This window comes from Phyllostomus discolor, chromosome 4 (genome assembly GCF_004126475.2).
Source record: "Phyllostomus discolor isolate MPI-MPIP mPhyDis1 chromosome 4, mPhyDis1.pri.v3, whole genome shotgun sequence".
Lineage (NCBI taxonomy): Eukaryota > Metazoa > Chordata > Mammalia > Chiroptera > Phyllostomidae > Phyllostomus > Phyllostomus discolor.
Genome location: NC_040906.2, coordinates 165,922,651 through 165,942,771, shown reverse-complemented (window position 1 = coordinate 165,942,771; position 20,121 = coordinate 165,922,651). Strand labels below are relative to the sequence as shown.

Sequence of the window (20,121 nt, the reverse complement as noted above, 5' to 3'; positions counted from 1 at the left end):
AAACTGGCTTGTTTGGTTTTTCTGGTGTTGGATTTTTAAAGTTTTTTTCTTTTTAAATAAATTTTGGATATTAACCCCTTATCAGTGGTATCATTGGTGAATATGTTCTCCCACCCAGTGGGTTGTCTTTTCTTTTCATTGATGGTTTCCTTTACTGTGCAAAAACTTTTTAGTTTAATGTAGTCCCTTTTGTGTATCTTTTCTTTTGTTTCCCTTGCCCAAGGAGATATATTAGCAAAAATATTGCTAGGAGAAATGTCTGAGATTTTATTGCCTACATTTTCTTCTAGGATTTTTATGGTTTCCGCTAACATTTAAGTCTTTAATCTATTGTGAATTTATTCTTGTGTATGGTATAAGTTGGTGGTCTAGTTTCATTTTTTTTGGCATGTATCTGTTCAATTTTCCCAGCACCCTTTATTGAATAAACAATCTACCCCATTGTCTGTCCTTACCTCCTCTGTTGAATATTAATTAACCATAAAGGCATGGGTTTATATCTGTGCTCCCTATTCTGATCAATTGATCTATGTGCCTGTTTTTATGCTAGTACTGTGCTGTTTTGATTACTGTGGCATTCTAATACAGTTTGATATCATGTAGCATGATTCCTTCAACTTTGTTCTCCTTTCTCAAGATTGCTGTGACTATTTGGGGTCTTTTGTGGTTCCATATAAATTTTTGTAATATTTGCTCTAGTTCTGTGAAACACGTTATTGGTATCTTGATAGGAATTGCATCGAATCTGTAGATTGCTTTGGGCAGTATGGACATTTAATAATGTTAGGTCTTCCTATCCTTGAGCACATTTTCAGTTTCTTTAAGTATCTTATAATTTTCCTAGTATAGGTCTTTTACATCCTTGCTGAAATGTATTCCTATGTATATTTTTCTGATACAATTAGAAATAGAATTGTTTTCTTCATTTCCCTTTCTGATACTTTATTGTTAGTATATAAAAATAGTTTATTAATTTTTAAAACTAATTTATTCTTTAGAATTTTAGAGTATATACTTTTTGTAAGTGTCATTTGAACCACACTCCATTAGTGTTTACTATTTCACTTCAGGTTTTTATAAAAAGGTATTCTGTCGGCTTAGGAGGATTGTGCTGCAGTATTATTTTGCTGTGTAGTAGAGTCCCAGAGTAAAGGGAGCCAGTAAAGGCATGCCTCTTTTCCCACAAGGGTACCGTACTTCTCTCCCTTGGCTGTAGAACTGTACTTCATGAGGTTGGAAGCCACAAAATACCTCTTAGAAAGTCACAGCTGAGGTTTTCTTCCCTCAGCAGAAGACTTATTAAAACACCACATTTTTCTTGCTCAAGAATCACAATTGTTAATCTTTCATGGTACAGAATAAATAGTACAGGTCCTATAAAATCAAAATATCAGTTAGAAATTTAACTATATTTACATATTAGTAGATTTCCCTTCTTATTTCTTATTCCTGGGGTGAATGTCTATTCTAAATGAATGTTTCAAATTTAAATTTACAACTACGAAATCTGTTTCTTTATCATTGCTTTGGTCAAAGAAAACCTTCTCAGGTACTTCTTCCAATATATATCCCGAAATTTCTGATATCTACATTTAATTCTTCTTTATAGTTGGAAGTTCATGAGGCTAAGCCCATGCCAGAAAATCACCCACAGTGGGATACAGCGATAGAGGGGGATGAAGACCAGGAGGACAGCGAGGGCTTCGAAGATAGCTTTGAGGAAGAGGAAGAGGAAGAGGAAGATGATGACTAAGCAGGACTGCAAATGGACCATAATATTTGCACATATTTGCAAAATGTTTCTGTTTTGGAAGTGTATAATAAACCAGAAACCGTGCAGAACTGATGTTGAGGGAGGTGTTAGTTCTTTCCTAGAAGTGGGTGCATAATATAACTTAGGCAGTGCTGGTGCTGCGGTACAGTCTGAAAAATGTGTAAGGCTTGTTGAAGCCTTCCAAGTATCAACGGCGCATTTATCATCTGCAAATGATAATAAACCCTTGTATAACTGTCCAGAAGTGTGGGCTATGTATTATCTGATCAATTTATGGTCCCAGTAAAAGAAAAAGTACATGAAAAATGATCTATAAATGAGCAACTTATTTGTTCAGCTTTAGTTTTAGCAACCGTTGAAGTATGATAAATATCACAGGTCTGTTTTGAGTAACATCTGCTCGTTTTAATCTTGATAAGCTCCATCATTCATTTATTGACATTTTACAGTGATACAAGATTATTTATAGTAGCTCCATTTATTGCTTTAAACCTTTTATTTTTACCTACCATGGTCGTAAGTTGGCATTCTCTCACATTCCACATAATATAGAGGGCTACATTTTGGGATTTTCCTTAATTTCCCAGAGTTAATCGGACAGATTATAAAAATGGCTTTTAATGGTGTAAAACATTTTTAAGCCTCTATTTGAGCAGATCAATGCAGGATCTAATTCGTTTTATAAGCTATAGATCTAAATGATTGTGGGACCATATGTTCTCTGATGTTGGTGACTTGTTATTAAACCTTTTTTAAAAGGTTCACTATAAAAGCTGAAACACATCCTTAGCTTTTAACCTACCTGACTCTATCAAAAGCCTTTTAAGGTAAAAAAATATATACATGCGAAGGAGGCATTTTTTGTATTCATTTTGGACTCCTGTCAATAAAATAGAAGTTTGACTCGTTTTATGTTTGTAGTGGTGTGTGTCTTTTTACTCCCAGAGGAAAGATATAATTCTTTTATTTTTCAACTACAAATTTAATATTGTACATTACTGCTGAAGTGACTGCTATTTCTGTATACTAAAGAAAATCCCATGAGTGGGAGGAATTTCCCCTCATCAAGTGCATCCCAGAAGGAGAGTGTTAGAAAGAGTAGAAACGATACGTGATGAATCATTGAGGTAAGATGAGTATTTGTGACTAGGTGTGGAGGAAACGTAGCCTGTAATATAGGACTGACTAATAATCCTCTCCTATCAAAATCCTCATAGGCCAAAATACTATTGGAATACTAATTTGTGACCTTGTTTATTTAAAAGGTTGCCACTTTCCCTGCAGAATTACCACTGGTATTTTGTTACTACAGTAGTTGGAAATAAAATTTGAAAATTACCAGGAACATGAATGGGTTTTTTTTGTTGTTCTAAATTGAGGATGTAGTATTTCCTAGCATATGGTTAAAGTAGTTTTTTCATTGGAATTTCCATCACCTGTTTTTCTTTTTAAAGGTGTGGACCGAGGGTATGTTTCATTTTACAAGTAGGGAGTAGGTTTATTTTTTGAGTCTGGTTTTACTGGGAAGCTCCAGTGTCAGACACGGCAGCCACTGCTCACTCAGGGGTGGAAGGGAGCGAGCCAGCCGTCACCTCAGGTGAGGGGGGAGGTCAGAGAAACCTGTGGCGCCAGGCAAGGCAGGGAGCCAACAAAGCACTGCATAGCACGCATGTGACCTGGTTTTCTTGACCAACACTTTTCCAGAAAGGTATTTCTACTCTGGTGGCTATTTTATCTTAAAGAGGCTTTGAAAGTTCATTAGAATAACTGGCTTTCTGTTTGACTCGGGCAGGGACGATTTCACAACCCAGTAACTCACCATAGCACTTAAAAAATGTCATCTCTACCCACCAAGTCTGTTCTCCTTTCTCCTTTGTGTGGCATACAGGGTGGGACAGAAGTAGGTTTACAGTTGTTCGTGTGGAAAATAATACAGTAATAAACTCCATGTTTCACGTACTCACAACTGCAAGCCTACGTTTGCCCCACTCTGTCTGTACTTCCAGATAAAAGTACACTTTCCTCTCACGACCACTTTAGGCAAACTCTCCACACCGCAGCAGTGAGCGAACTGAGCCTTCAGTTTATGGTTCTCATCTCTCCAGTAAGTCTGGAGACTCTACATTCCATTTTTTTTCTTTTGATTGAGATTTAAGAAGTAACTTAAACTTAACCCTAGTTTGCATAAATCTAATGGAAACCCTTATTGAGTGTAGCTGTTTTATTCCCATCAAGAAACAGACATTTTTTCAACAGAATAGGTGAACGTAAACAGATGAGAACCACAGTGTGTATATACAAAGTGAAACATTATGAAATTAAGTTACTTAAGTCGTGTAATATTTTTTATCTGTGCATTGGCAAAGTACCTATTAAAAGAGAACTCTCCCAAGAGGAAGCCACAGGTGGACGGACGTCTAGCAGTGGTCAGTTTTAGTGATATGACACTTGATTGCAGCCCCACCTCGTCTCCTCTGTGCGTGTTTCAATCTCAAAGTCAGATACTCATGTCCTTTAAAATTGTTCATCAGTTTTTAGAAGGTAAGGAGCACATTGAATAAGGTTGTATAGGGCAAATACTCTGTTGTCTTTCTCCCAGCTTGCACTGGGCCTGGAGGAGGACTAGCCCATCCGTCTATACTGCCCTATGGCGCAGGGGGAAGCTCAGGCCCTGGGTGGAAGCAGAGAGGGCGGAGGGTGGAGAGGGGAGGGCGTGTGTCAACTGCAGTGAAGTTCCCTGAGCATATTATTCTCAGCCACGATCCTTGTCCAGCTACTTGTTTCAGCCAGTGAAAACCAGACAGGAGTGTTCTTGAGCAACAGTTCTTATTTCAAATGTAATCCATCACTTCACATATTTTGAGGGGTTTTTCATCATTCATTACATATCTACTGAGTTTCTTTATGCCTATGCCTGTGTCTGCGCTTGGATACTGAAGCTATAAAAAGAATTCATGTTCTTAAGGACTCACCGGTATTAGGGCAGGCAGGTACGGGGCAATCTATTTTAATCATTTTGCATTGGCTAGCTGCCATTATTTGGAATCTCCCCCTCCCCCCACCTTTTTTAAGTCTACACTAGGCAGAGGGATTTTTTAGGTGCTAGTTATTTGTTGGCCTTTTTAAAAAGTAGGCAAACCCTCATCTTTTATTTTTGTGTTTCTTTAAAGCATTTTTCTCCCAAAATATTCTTACTCAGCTCCATGAAATCCCATTATCGCCTGCCTTAGAGTGAAACTGCTTATCAGTGAACCACGATGTGACATTTCACCAGTTGTGTAGTGATTAGTCCAAATATGTCTTAAGAAGTTAGCATCAAGCAGCTTCACATATATAAACTTGATGCTAGGGCTATTTTGCAAAACTTAAAAAAAAAAGCTGTGATCTTGTACATGTTCTTGTAACCTGAGCTAACAATCCAAATACAGCCATCACTGGCCTGCTTTAGGGCTGTGGCATCAGGCGGGGTGTGTCCCTCCCGGGGGTGTTTCCCTCCGGCAGTGTGCAGGCGATCCGTCCACTGGAAAAATGTCAGAATGGTTATTTGTATTTAACCTCATCCTTTTAAATTTCTATTTTTGTGTGTTTTATAATGTACATAACGTATTGTACAATTGTACACTTCTATAATTTATAAATAAATACATTTATTGGTGCACTATATATTCCTTCTGATTTCAATGCATGATAAAAACATTTGGATACACTGTTTTTGAAGTGCCGGTAGGGTGACATATAAGCTAAAATTAAGGTTTGGACCTGTGGCACTCACCACTTGAGGTCACAAGTGGAAGTTACTCTGTTGGAGTCGAGGGTTGGCATTCACTGAGTCCTGCCCCACAGCAGCCCCCAGAAGCAAAGTGATACTTTTGGAGATGAAGCTGAGTGGGTTTGCTGATGGGGGTCATAGATGAGGGGAGAGGTCTGAGCAGCTGCTGTCCATGGAATGGAAGTGGGGCAGGTTGGGGCAGAAGGGCTGGGCTTTCTTCCAGCAAAGGCTACGGCTCTGTTTCTTGTCCCTGCAATCAGCGGCTGCTCCAAAGCACAGGTGAATGTGGTAAGGACTCTCCACACTCTTTACAGCACTAGGTGATTCGGCAGGAACCTGTCAGGCTGAGTATGCAAAGGGAGCTGTATTCCTTTTACCTTTCTGAACATCTGAGGTTCAGGAATCTGGATAGATGAGGTCAAAATCTAGATCATGGCAGCAATGGGTACCACATAGGAGTGCAGATTGCACGAAGAGCAACTTGAGGCTGTATTACCCTGTAGTTTTCAGTCCGGTTCCAGTAGAGGGCGGTGAGGCTATCATTTTCCGAAGCATAGACTGGTTTGACTTGTGGGGACTAAGAACCAAGATCTAAAGACATGCTTTGTAATTAATTTATATTTCCACATTCTAGGATTACTTCCTTTCCCTTTATTTTTGTTATTCCTATCTAACCATTTTCTTTCCTACGTGTGTGTGTGTGTTTTTATACATTCAATTTACTTCTTGATTTTCTGGCTAGAAACATTAAGTCCCTTTGCAACAAACGACAGAAGACAATCCATATTCGTTAAGTCAGAACCGTACACTATTAGACTGCTTGCTTGAGAGAAGTCAGGTAGGACAGAGAAATCCTTTCAATTTTTTTGAATGTTTGTCATCAAGAGCTGTGAAGAGTCTGAGATTTGTACTCGATATGCAAGCTAACAGGTTAACCCATCACAGGGTCGTGTGCACGGGCAGAAGATGGGACTCCAGGTCACAGGTGCCTCAGGTTGCGTGAGCGTCCTGTTCCCCGCCTGCTCCTCTTGTCCCCCAGGTTCCATGATGTGGAGTAGGCCAGGCGGATGCTGCACGTGCAATGTGTTTGTCACAGTGGAAAAATTTTGAGCTCAGGAAACCGAGTCTTTTAAAAGGTCTTCAAGCAAAGCTGTGCAAGAAGGAGATACTCTCTCTTCCAAGGCTGTTCCTCATGCAGCCATAAAAGGGTAGTCTGGAAAAAAGGCTGTGTGCAGAAACGTGAGGTACCCATGGAAAAATGCTCAAAAGCTGGTATTCAAAATTATAGTACCTCTATGTACAAAGAGATGCAGAGTACCTATTTTCAAAGGGAATGAGTTCTGTTTAGTAAAAATTAGGACCAGCGAGGTAACCTTCCTAGAGAATAATGTGCATTTAAACCTCTTGCAAATGTTTCATCTTATTGTCAAGTACAGTTTTATGTTACTCGTACAAATGAAGATGGTCCCCCAACTAAAAAATATCCAGAATTTTCCAAGTTGAATCTGGTCCAGCATGACAAGGAAAAAGGGGTGTCTAAAAAATGAACAGTATACCTATTGTTCATTGTGACGGTAACAGATTTTGATTATTGCTCTCTGCATCCCACCCCAAAACTGCAACCCAAAACCTGTCCTGCCCCCCAAGAATAATGACAACAAAAACCCTCCACACTCTTCACAACAAACTGTTTGCCTCCAAATGAGTCTGGGTCCTTGGAGCAGAGTCGCCGTTCCCGCAGTGAGGCCCCTCTCCCTGAGGTGCCGCCCAAGCCGGGGGCGCGTTGGGAGGCTCTGTTGGTTGAAATAATTGGGGAAAGTATGAAATATTCTTCTGGACAGCTGTGCTGGCACCTGATCATCCTTTGAGGGAATTTTTTTTTATTCTTCACCTGAGGATATTTTAATGAACTTTAGAGAGAGAGGAAGAGGGGGGAGAGAGAGAAACATCCCTGTGAGAGACAGACATTGACCAGTGGCCTCCCGCATGCCCCCTGACTGCGAATGGAACCCGCCCTGACCAGGGATCGAACCCGCAACCTAGATGTGTGCCCTGACTGGGAATCGAACCCACAACCTTTTGGTGTACAGGAGGACACTCCAATCCATTGAGATACTTGGCCAGGGCTGTTTTTGACTGAAAATTTATTTAGAGATGATGCAGATGAATAGAGAGGGCAATAAAATTTGCTGATATTTTGATTTAAACAATGAGGCCTGTGACTAAAATTCAATGAGACTTTTTTAAAAATTGTCATCTTTAAACCATGTTATTGATTTCTAAGGCAATATCCAATTCCAATAATATTTCTGGAATAACTATACCCTCCCTCATTTCTACTTTAGCCTCTATTTGCATCTTTATAAAATTAGTCTAGTTCCTTTATAATCACATCCTAAGTTTCTCCAACCTGGTTTTTTATTTTCTGCCATATTCTTGGGACTCCAGTCACTGGCTGTGCTGTAACATCACTTTCCCAGTTTCTCCCAGAGCCTACAGTTCCTCTTCCTGACACAACAGAGGAAAGAGGGAGAAGAGGGGGCAGCAGGACGGGCCCCAGGCTAAAAGGAGGCCAGGTACCCTTCCGAGTGTCTTGGAGTTACAGCGCTCCCCCGACCAACTCCTGGTTCAGAGCACGGCACTTACTCTTCTTCTCAGGGTCCCTAGGAGACCCTACCCCATCTACCCCAGCCCTGTTCAAAGCACACTGATCTGGGTGTAAAGTACAGTGTAGGAAGTGGAGGAGCCGAAGAACTTACATGCGTGCCCTGTGGACATGAACAGTGGTGGGGGGACTGCCTGAGGGAGTGCGGGTATGTGGAGGGAGACAAAGGGGGAAAAACCAGGACAACCAGAATAGCATAATCAATAAAGCGTAACTGAAACACACACACGCACCGATCTGGGCCTATTATGGAAATTATAAGGATTGATGTGATTTTCAGCAAAGTGCTTTTGAGAACTGGCAGTGAAACTGTGGTGTTATGATTCGCAGCGCTGTGTCTTTGTACACTGAGACCCCCACGTCTTTCACGTGCCTGACTTAATGACAGGGTGGCTCACACAGTGCCAGGCGCGACGTCTCAGGGGCCCTGCGTTTCACACGGGGGTTTAGGTTTGGTAATACTACAACTGAATTTTGAGTAGAATTGTGAATGTTTCAGTGTGTTAAAAGGAGTCATTTTCAGAGTGGAAAAAAAATCTTGAGAAAAGAAAGCTTTCTTCCCTCTCAGCAGGATTTGTGAAGGTTTTCTTGCATTTGGTAGTAAAGTGCTTGTAATCCGATTGAAGCAAGTGCCTGGCTCCCACCCCCTCCACAGCCTAATGTAAGCAGAGCTGGAGTGTGGGGACAGAAACCGGTTCCAGCCTCGGTCTGGGAGCTGCCCTCAGGGGCGAGGGGCAGGCTCACCGTGGGATCCGAGGACAGCATGCACGCGAGTGTGGAGAACTCTCGGGAGGCCCCCTCTGCAGCTCCGATGTGGAGTACACTGTGCTCACAGTTGCACCCACAGGGGAAACCCCAGACCGTGGTGCTCCGGAAGGCACTGTCCATGGGAAGGGGGTGGCACGGGTGTCAGCTGCTGCTGAGAAGGCAAGGGCGCCGAGAGCAGAACTGACCATGGGGGTTCGCCCCCAGGCGGTGTTGTTGCGAACCTGCATGGGAGCAATTTTCAGTGGAGGCGAAAACTGCAGCCCATGGGGGCTGGAGAGGACTTGGGGATTGTGACAGAGTGGTGTTGGGACAAGAGCAGAAGCAGACCCGGCCATGTGGACAGACTCATGCGCCTGGTCCGTGTGGCAGGGAGGTGCTGCATGCAGAACAGTGGGGAAGGATGGCATCTTCAAAATGTGGTGCTGGGGCGATGGGCACAGCCCCCACCTCATGCCTTCTACAGCATTGATTCCGGGGGGCTCGTGAGTCTAAATCTGAAATGCAAAACAACAGTAACTGTTAGACTATAACGTAGGAGAATCTATTCATGGCCTGAAGGCGGGTACAAAGAGCACATCTAAAAAGGGGGAAAAAACCATGAGAAATTGAATTACATTCAAATGAAAGACTTCTGTTTTTCGAAGACACAACAAAGAATGGAAAAGTCATGCCCCAGAATGGGAGAAGGTGCATGTCACACGTATAATTAACAAAGGACCTTAAACCACACTGAACAAAGCCTCCTACAAACTGGCAAGAAAGAAAAATAAGACAACTCAATAGGAAAAGGAGCAGTAGGCTTAAAAAGACTCTGTGTCAGACTGGGTTCTTCAGAAGCAGACCCTGAGAAGGAGTTTGTAGTGCTAGATGTTTGTTCTAAACCAAAGGGGCGGGGAAGCAGGCTTGGGCAGGGGAAGGCGCTGTACTTCGCAGAGGCCTAGCGAAGTCCGGGCCAGCCCGGAGGGGGCTTCTGTGCTCCTGCTGATGTGCAGGTTCCAGACCTGGCTGCTGGTAGCAAGGGTGTTTGGGGCAAATCATGGCGCTGTCTGCTTCTGTTTTTACCCCCTCCCTTTTTGGTAAATATGTTATATTTCACATAAAAAGGCACATAAAGAACGGGAGGGAAGAACGTGGAGACAGGAAGCACTGATAACTCTTTGGAAGAATGTTGCTGCAGAGAGGATCAGGAGGCAGCAGGAGCTGGATGAGAACTGAAATCAAGATTTTTTTTCAGATGAGGTGAAACAACACTATGTTTCATGTGGAAGAAAATCATCTATTGGAGAAGAAAAGCTGACAAGCAGTTGTGTTGCTGGAGCCAAGTCCTGGAGTAGGGGCGGGGGTTGCGTCTGGGCTGGGCTGGGTACCCGGCCCTGCGGACACCAAACTGGGGCTCTGCAGAGAAGCAGAACCAACAGGTTGTTCTACAGTTACACATCCTATTATTAAGCTTCTGTCTGTCTACCTATCGAGGGAGATAGATAGATCCTGGTTTATTCTAAGGAATTGGCTGACATAATAGTGGAGGCTGGCAGGTTCAAAGTCTCCAGGGTGCACGGGCAGGCTTGGAGACTCGAGGAAAAGTTGAGGCATTCTTGAGTCATGAGGCAGAACTTCCTCTTCCTTGGGGGAAGTCAGTCTTTCTCCTCCTGAGGCATTCAGCTGATTGATGAGACCCACCCCCGTTATGGAGGGTGATCTGCTTTACTCAAAGTTTACTGATTTAAATGCTAATCTCACCTGAAAAATACAGCAACATCCCAACCAGTGTTTGACCAAATATCAGTGTCTTGGCCCAGCCAAATCGACACATAAAACTAACCATCGTGAACTGAAGACTTTGCCAGTCTGATAACTTGCCTGGGGCAGAGAAGGAGGGCAAAAAGCGAATTGAAAGTTAGCATATCTCTTGCCCTTGGTTTTCACTTAGATCATCTGCCTTTAGATTCTTCTGTCTGCCTAGAGAATGTTCCCGCATCACTGTGGGGAGAGGAGAGGGGACGGAATTATTGTGTGAAGAATGTAGAACAAACCCAAGACCTTGATCGTTTCATTTTGAGTTAGCAGCAAGAGCCTAAGACTATTATTAATTCTGAGTGAGGACTACGTCCACTCGTTTTTTCTTACAGTTTGTCAAGCCTCATATTTGAAAAGATGGGACTCCCTTATCACAGTGTTCAAGGTGGTCTAACTGGGGGCGGGCAAAACATTAGCTGGCTACCTAGTACCTGCAGGAGAGACCGGCAAAGATGCTCTGGAGAGGCAGTGGGGGTCGTCCATGGGGCTCAGTTCTGCCACCAGAACTGGGTGACCAGGTAAGTGCTTTGCGGGACGCACAGCTGTGATTCCATTGTCCGTGAAGACACTGAATGAGGTGTCTTAGGTGGAAACAGTCGCTCTCTTCTCTGCCCCAGGAAGCACTAACTCTCCCAGGACTGTCATCCCCGGTCCTGGAGCTGAATCCCAGGTGTCCGGATTCAAGCCGGAACAGAATGAGTGAGCGGCGTCTCCAGTTGTGGCCGCCAGGGGGCGGGAGGTGGCCGAGGAGGGCCCGGCCCACGCCGGCGGGCGGCGGGGAACTGGGACCTCTGAGACCTGCAGTGGTGTGGCCGGAGCTCGGTGGCTGTCGCCCGCCTCCGCCAGAGCCCTGAAGGTCGCCGGGACCCAGACACTCGGAGTCAGGGCGGTCCGAGCACCGCCACTTCACCAGTGCCGAGTCCTCACCAGGCCCCCACTCCCAGGACCGAGCTCCTTCTGCCTAGACCCCTAGACGCAAAAGGGAGGCGTTGCCATTTCCATTTGTGGTTTCCCCGATGGATGGAGCTGGCGCCCTGCCCCCTGAGAAGGCTCCCCGACTGTCCCAGGCACCAGCCTCTTCACCCCCTGCCTCACCCCGGGGCAGGAGCCAGTCCACCGCTGCAGAGGGGTTACGGAGTGAGCTCTCCATTTCTCTCCAGAGCAGGGCGACTACGGCTACTACCCCCACAGTAAATTCGATCCTCATTAAGACAGGCCATCACACATCCCACCTGAGCTGTCTAGGGACTGGCTTTGGGGCCAGGAACAGGGCTGCCAGATTTAGCACACACAAACAAGGATGCCCAGGTAAATTTGAATTTCAGATAGACAACATTATTTTTTAGTACTGGTGTGACCTATGCAATATTTATATTAAATATATATTTTATATTATATATTTGGGAAACACTTATATTACATATATATTCCTTGCTTATCTGAAATTCAAATTTTACTTAGTGTTCTGTATTTTCTGGCAACTCTAGACAGAAATGACTATATGTGGAGGGAGGAGGGGAAGTTTGTGGGGAGAGGAAAGAATCCCAGAGCTCTCACCACAAGAGGGTCATTTCTGTTGGGCCTTTTGAATGTCTTCCTATCTATGTAGTATTTCAAATTCCACTTATAAACACCTAGCTAGTTAACAAAAACTCTAACCTCTTGGTTTTGTTTCAGTTAAGCTCAAGTACAACCTTGTCTGTGACTTCCCCTACCAAGCCATCAGTTTTCTTAATAGATTTTAAAAAGAAGCAATGGGTCATCTTAATCGTGGCATTCAGCTAAAGCGAGTGTCCTTTATGTCTGTGGAACCTTTCCTTTTGTGGAGGTTTTTTTGAATTTTTGTGAGTTTATTTGAGCCAAACTTACAACATATGCCACGGAGCAACATCTCAAATGTTCCTGAGAATAACAGTTTTACAGCTTCTTTTATGCATCTGAAAGTAAAGGGGGGAATATTTTTATATTAATTTATTTTTATGGGCAGATCAGCATTTTGATGCTTTGGCAGAGAGGTTTATTTTCTGATTGGGGTCCAGGCTAAGTAGGGACTGTTCTGTGGGGCAGAAATACAGAAATTGTGGCACCGCCTGTGCACCACCTTGAACGAGGCCTTGTAGGTACCTCCTGGGGACCTCACTTCTGGGTAACCACTCCACACCCTGCATGTATCCTATGGGACACACACGCATACATACTGCGTGTCCATTCCATTTAGACTTTGACTCGGTTCTCTGTAAGGGAACAAGTCCTTTATAACCCTAATAACACTGGTTAGCACTTGCTGAGTTTGTTTCCCTCATTCCACTGTGGAATCTCATCCAGAATCAGGCTGGCTCAGATCTGCATCTTACCCCTAGTCCAGACCTGCTTGGCCTTGGAGGGGAGAAAGCCAAGTGTATTGGTTTCCTAGGGCTGCTGTAACAAAGTACCACAAGCTGGGTGGTTTAAACAACAGATATGTACTGGCCCACAGTTCTGGCGTCTAGATGCCTGAAACCAAAGTGTCAGCAGGGTTGGTCCCCCTGAAGGCTGTGAGGGAGGGTCTGTTCCACGAATCTCTCCTTGGCTTGCAGATGGCTGTCCTCTCCCTGTGTCTCTTTACATCGTCTTTCCTCTATGCATGCCTGCCTCTGTGTCCAAATTCCCCCTTTTTATAAGAACACCAGTGACGTTGGATTGGAGCTTCCCCTAATGACCTCACTTTACCCTGATTACCTCTATAAAGACCCTATCTCAAATAAAGTCCTGTTCTGAGGTACTGGGGGTGAGGAGTTTGACATATCTATGGCAGGAGAGGGGGTACAGTTTAACGCATATCACCAAGAAAACCCTGATAGTGAAGGTGCAGTTCACTGGTCCCTGAAAGACGACTCTTTGAGGGGTCCCACCAGCACCTCAGCACACAGGCCCTGGCTGCCAGGAGGTGCTGGCTGCGAGGGAGGATGCGCTGTTCCTGCTGGACAGCTGCACCTGGTCAGACAGGCCAGCTGAGGCCCCGGCAGGAGTGGCGCTTTCCTTTCCTCGGGAAAGCAAGCCTTTCGCCTCCCCTCAGGCAGGGGTCCTTCCCTGTCCCCAGGCAGGGTGCCATGTCTTCTCACACCACAGGTGGGAGCATGACCTTGAGCAGAGCATCCTCCACATTCTGGCCAACGAGGGTGGCACCGAGTTCAGTGGTGAGCTGAGAACAAGTCCAGGAAAGAAAAACAAGGGCAGGCATTAGAAGGATTTGAGGTAAAAAAAAATCAATCATGTGTGTAATAAATGTTCATAGTAATTTGGATCTCATAAGACCCTGCCTTGGGACCACAGCCCTTGTCAGCAGGAAGCAGCCACTGAAGACACACCGTTCTCCGGCATCACCCCCAAAAGATTTCAGGGATGGCAGTCTCTGAGGGGGAGATGAGACAGGCTAGTAAGCCAGAACAGGTGTAAGAGGGAAACTGAGACAGACAGTAAAATGGCCATCTACTAACTTGCCAAATCCTATCTTCCCTAATCAAGGACACTTCAGAATAAAAAGTTTACACTACTCCTCCCCACCCAGAAGGTAAATAGCTTAAATCATCCTACTCCTGGAGATAGCAGAAATTCAGTTCGTACCATTTGTGTACACCGCACCCAAGGACTCATAAGTTAAGGGAATAAATCTCATTTTTGGAGCATCAGCATAAAGCTAATGAATGTTCTACTGAGGTCCTCCCCTAAACCCCCAGCTGTTAAAACCCTCCATACAAAGGACCCAGCGTGTGCCCTCTCTCCCAGGAGCACACCAATGCCTTTCCCCTCCCCCTCTTCCCTCTCAGGCGTGCATCTCCTAAAGTCTAAGGGACCCCACGAGACTTGCAACTAGGGGAGCAGTGGGCAGAGGCAGCTTGTCCCAGGCTGACCCCCTGAACCTGTGTCCAAGGCCTCCTTCTCTCTGACTCCTCAGTGAGCCAAAACAGCTCCACCTAGGCTCTGTCCTGTTGTTTATTCTACCCTAAACCCTTCCTTATTTCACTGTCCCCAGCTTTAACAAATGCACTCTCAAAATAAAACAAAACAAAACAAAACAAAACAAAAGTGCCTCCACACAGTCTTCCTTTACTCAGGTGATAACACTCTAATGCAACTCCACATTCTGTCACACACAGTTGAAACCTGGGGATTCAAAATGATACAGAGATCTGATCAGATCTCTGAAGGGAGTAGGGAAGGGCTGTAGGAAGAGGTGACAGTAAACGGCCAAGGATGGGATTGGCTGAGAAGCTGAAGGCCTCCAGAGCACATGGAATTATGGGAGAGAAGATTTAAATAAAAGAAGCACTCCTGGGCTCTCAGAGGGGCACTGGCTTGATGGCTCCCAAGGCTCACTCACTGGCGCTCTTCTTCCTCGAGGAGGCCTGGATGGTCGTGCTGCAGCTGCCCATATTTCTCAACAGATGGTGTTGTGGATGGGAAGGAGCTCCAGGGGAAGCCTAGGATTGGGCTGGCCTGGCAGAGGGTTGCAGGGTTCTTCTTCTTTGAGTGCAGTAGAAGGAAGTCCTCTAAGGCAGAAGCCTGCCATTCTTCCAAAATTGTGTAACTTTTGTTATTTTATGTTGTTTTAGTTTGAAAACTAACCCCATAGAAAGATAATTAACGGGGAATGATAGGAGAATTCGGGTGTTAAAGAGGTTAGCCATAACTGATAGGCTTAAGTGATTAAAGCTGTAAACTGAACAGTTAAAGAGTTTAGCCTTCACTGATAGGCTAAAGTGACTAATTCGTGAGGAGAGCTGTTATTCCAAAGTTTTGTTGCTTTTGAATAAAGACTCTTTTCCTTTATCACCAAACCTCTGCCTCCGGAATTTTGCCTGGAGGGTGGTGGCGGGCAGCAGGACCCCACTTGCTGTTTGGTGACAAAAATAATACCTTGCATATTTCTTTCTAAGGGAGCATAGTCACTGAGGAGTTTCAACCTCTGATTTTAGTCACCTTATCATCCTCAAAAGATATAAACTAATTAGTAACAGGAAATCGTGCAAGCAAGTGAGAAAGTCCCAGTTCTTCTGGTGGTTCATGGAAAAAAAAGAATCCAGCCAGTCACTCTGTAATTACGAGAGAACCACCTCCTTTCCAGCAGCTGCCCAGTCCAGTTTGAAAACAAGCTAACAGCATGTGGCCACTGCTGGTCCCCCTGGGAGATTCCGAGGCTGCAGCAACGCCAACTTGGTGGTCAGGGCCATCATGTCCTGCAGCATTAGCACACTTTTTCTGGACTCCCAAGCCTGATTTCAGATGGTCCTTTTTACCAAAGCAAGATCCTTTTGGATCTCATCAGTATGTTGGGGATACGATTGTTTAGTCTCCCTGGAATTTGTAGTGTGTTGGAGGGGTGCAAAATCTGGCACGTGAGTGAATGGGATGGAGAACTGACTGCAGGGAGGGAGTCCTCCTGCTGTCACTGCCAGTGCAATGGGGGCTTTGGAGGTAGTAGTTTGGAAAAGGAATTGGATTCGGTTCTTAAAAAGTAAAGCTATTTGGTAGGTGAGGAAGCCTTGATCTGGCAGAGAGCCGCAGGAGCAGCTGGGGCATGACACCCTTCTGCACACCTTTAAGGACACTTGAGGCTTCTGGCTGCTAACTAGAACCTGCAAATCATTTTAGTCAACAGCTTCTTGATACACTGTGAGCACATTTGTTGGGAACCGTCCTGCTTGGTTTCAGAAGCTGTAACACCCCCCACACCTCCACCATGGCTAAGGCTGAGTGAGAAACCTTGGGGCCATAAGCCACAAAGGAGACAAAGCTTATCTTCCTGGCAGGAGCGCTGTCTCTACCCCCTTTACTTCACCCTGCTTGACCCCAGGCAGATGACTGGTTAGCCAATGATGGGTAAGATTCCTCAACGGAGGGACAACTTAAGACGGGCATAGTCTTGAACGAGCACACAAGGAAGGACTTCAGGGGCTATAGAAAAAGGGGTGATGGACCCTCACTCCTCAGCTTTGTCATAGCCTGAGTCCTCATTCTGTCTGTGATAAGTCTCCTAATCTCTTGGCTGCCTTACTTCCCCTGCCTGACTTAACCCTGAAACAATGACAGTGCAGCCCTGTGTGGGAAAGGGCAGGTTCCCTGGGGTGATCAGGCCTAAGCTTAGTAAACACTCATTTCATATATCTAGCTTAGTAAACGCTCATTTCATTCTGATACTGTGTCCTTAATATTGAGTTGGCCAAAAAGTTTGTTTGTTTTTTTCCAAAGAATACATAAAATCCTGTGAAACCTGCTTTGCTAAGAATGTCCTCAGTTTTCTGATAAGGGTCCAAGCATGAAACAAGTTTGTTTCCCAAAGTTGTATGGCCCTTTACCTAACTGACCCTGACTCAGAATAAGCCCTCACAGTTCTTTGAATGTTACCTATTGTTTGATCATTACTGCCTGACAATGACTGATGAGCTTTACCTGTATTCCTGTACAAATTGAACCCAATAAAAGCCCACTGAGGATCAGGCTCCTGGCCTTTCTCCTCTGAGAGACTGGCTACCTTTCCTCCCCAAGCAGATCATGCCTTGGTAGACTTATTCTCATCCATGGTGGACAGAGGTGGGGGGTGGGTGAGGGCTCTGTGAGCAGAGCCCCCCCACATCATTTTAATCAACAGCTTCTTGATACATTGTGAGCACATTAATAATTTTATCTCAATATTTAAGATAAAAAGAGATTGCAGTAGAGAATTCTTTAATCACTTGTGTACACGGGTGCCTTGCCTCCTTGGGGCCCTCTTTCTGTATATACTGTATTTTGATGTGTATAATGCACACTCTTTTGCACATTATTTTGAGGGAAAATAAGGATGTGCATTATACATGGGTAGTACTAATTCCATATCTATGTAAATGTTTTAAATTCTTTTATTTATGCTTATGTTTTAAAAGAAAGCAATAATGATATCAGAATGCAAAATAACACCTTGAAATATGCGAATCGATTTTGTTTCTATAATTAAATAAATAAATAAATAATTGGATTAAAATTTTGAATGAAAGATTTTTTCCTGAAAATTGGGGCCAAAAATGTGGGTGTGTTTTACATGCGGCAAAATATGGAATGTCTTATGCTTTTGTGAGTCAGCCCTGCTCCAGAAGACCCACTCACCCTCGGAACTTGAGCTTCCTTTCTGTCAGTCTCTTCGTTTTCTTCCTCCTCTTTACAGCAGAAACATTCATGCTTTCCATCACTTAACTGTTCTGCGTCACAATTTACATTTTATTTTTTCATTTTCCTCTCTCTACCATTGTATATCTAGCTTAGTAAACACTCATCTCATTCTGATACTGTGTCCTTAATACTGGGTTGGCCAAAAAGTTTGTTTGTTTTTTTCCAAAAGCTGGCTCTAGTAACACTTAGTTGTCTTTAACTTCATTCAAAACAATTTTGTTAGATTGTATTATGACAGCTGTCATTTCAGCATGCATTTTTTAAAAGCTAATCAAAATTGGTGAATTTTTGTGTAGACATTTTAATATTGAAGATAGAGGAAAATATGCAACTTTTTGGCATAGTATACTTTATTATATCAAGAGAGGTAAAAATGCAACTGAAACACCAAAAAAAATTTGTGCAGTGTATGGAAGAGATGCTGTGATGGATCAAATGTGTCAGAAGTTGCTTGTGGAGATTTGGTGCTGGAGATTCCTCCCTGGACGATGCTCCACGTTTGGATAGACCAGTTGAAGTTGAGAGCGATCAAATCGAGACACTGAGAACAATCAACATTATATCAAGTGGGAGATAGCCAACATACTCAAAATATCCAAATCAATAAGGTTATTGTTAAAGACAAAAAATATGTTTTTTATTTTATGACAAAAACTGAACGGACTTTTTGGCCAACTCAATAGTTTTCCCTACTTGGTTTGCACCGCCTCCCTGCCCTGTCCCCACCCTGTGGCTTTGTGTGTGTGTGTGTGTTTGTTTTTTCTCCCTCTCTCAGGGGTAGGGAAACTCTGGTGCAGGTGCCAAAGTTGGCCAACAGGACATCACCAGCAGCCCTGGTGCCATACCTGCCCATCTCATCTGTGGTCTCTCTAGCTCTCCTGAGAGTGGGGTGTGGTAAGGTCCCGTCACCTTCAACCTGTTTCCAGGACAGTCCCATTCCCATCACCTTCAACCTGTTTCAGGATGTTTGGGTGGGCAACATAAGTCTTCTTCTTCCCCAAGCGGAATGTGCCTATGGGTGAACTGCTCGTCCACAGCCCCTTCTGCAGGGCCTGTGGAGAAACAGCGCAGGAGTCCCCAGCAGGGGCGTGAGCAGGGCAGGCAGGTGGATGAGGAAGGCGGAGAGTGACAGAGGAGTACTTGGGTGTGGCTCCCGGGTTACTCTGAATAAGGAAACACTCTGTGCTCTGGGATCCCTGGTGGCCGAAGGGCATGTTAGTGAAAGTTTCAAGATTTCTGCAAAAAAGGTTGTAAGTTTGGTGAAGTCAATTCTATGTTGTTTTTTTTTAAATTGGATAAATGACCTTCTCAAGGGGCACTAAAGTAACGTTTCTGACTATTCTTTGAGAGTCTCCTGCCTTCCCCAGGGAATGTAATATGCCTTTTTTCTCTGGCTTCAGGATTTCCCTTCAAGATTTCCCTTTCATCTTTTATTTTCAGCAGCTTGAAAATGGTATACTTAGGTGTGATGTTTTATTTGTTTTCAGCTTGATGTTTCGGAGCTTCTTAGATTTGTGGTTTGGTGCTTGTCATGAATTTTGGAAAATTCTCAGCCAATAGTTCTTCCAATATATATGTTTTTTGACCTATTCTCTCTCCTTTCTCCTTTTGGTATTCCAATTGCCTATGTATTAGACCATGTGCCATTGTATCACTCTTCATATAAAAACACAGATACATCATGAGTAAAAGTATAAAAATAAATACCCTGCAAACACTAAGAAAGCTGCAGTAGCTATATCGTGCTAATATCTGAAAAAGTAGATTTTAGAATAAGAAATATTATCAGGGGTAAACGGTGATGCTACATAATGATAACGGGATGAGTCCTCCAGGAAGACATAACAATGCTGAATATGCACATACCTAACGACAGTGCAGAGACCGCAGAGGTGACGGGAGAAAGCAGCACTTCTGCAGTCACAGAGGGAGACTGCCAGGAGGGGCAGCGTAGCATGAACTTGGAACATCCGAGCACTCTCATTAGCCTGCTTGACCTGCTGTAATTTTTTTTATAGAATTCTCTACTCATCAACAGCAGATACATATTCTTTTCAACTGCACACAGAATAATCACCAAGATAGACCATATATTGGCCCATACAGAAAACCTTAACATGCTTTTTAAGATCAAAACCTCTTCTTGGCTCTGTCCGGAGCAGC

The 20,121-nt window shown here is 44.0% G+C and overlaps 1 protein-coding gene across 1 annotated transcript in view; it reads left to right on the top strand.

The window, feature by feature from the left end:
* SEC63 (SEC63 homolog, protein translocation regulator) overlaps nucleotides 1–2,686 on the top strand; it is a 75,502-nt gene extending 72,816 nt beyond the window's left edge. Inside the window, exon 21 of the mRNA XM_028508516.2 lies at nucleotides 1,610–2,686. Within this exon, the coding sequence (XP_028364317.1) occupies nucleotides 1,610–1,753 (144 nt within the window). The 3' untranslated portion in view covers nucleotides 1,754–2,686. The remainder of the gene's footprint in view (nucleotides 1–1,609) is intronic.
* The last annotated feature ends 17,435 nt before the right edge of the window (nucleotides 2,687–20,121 follow it).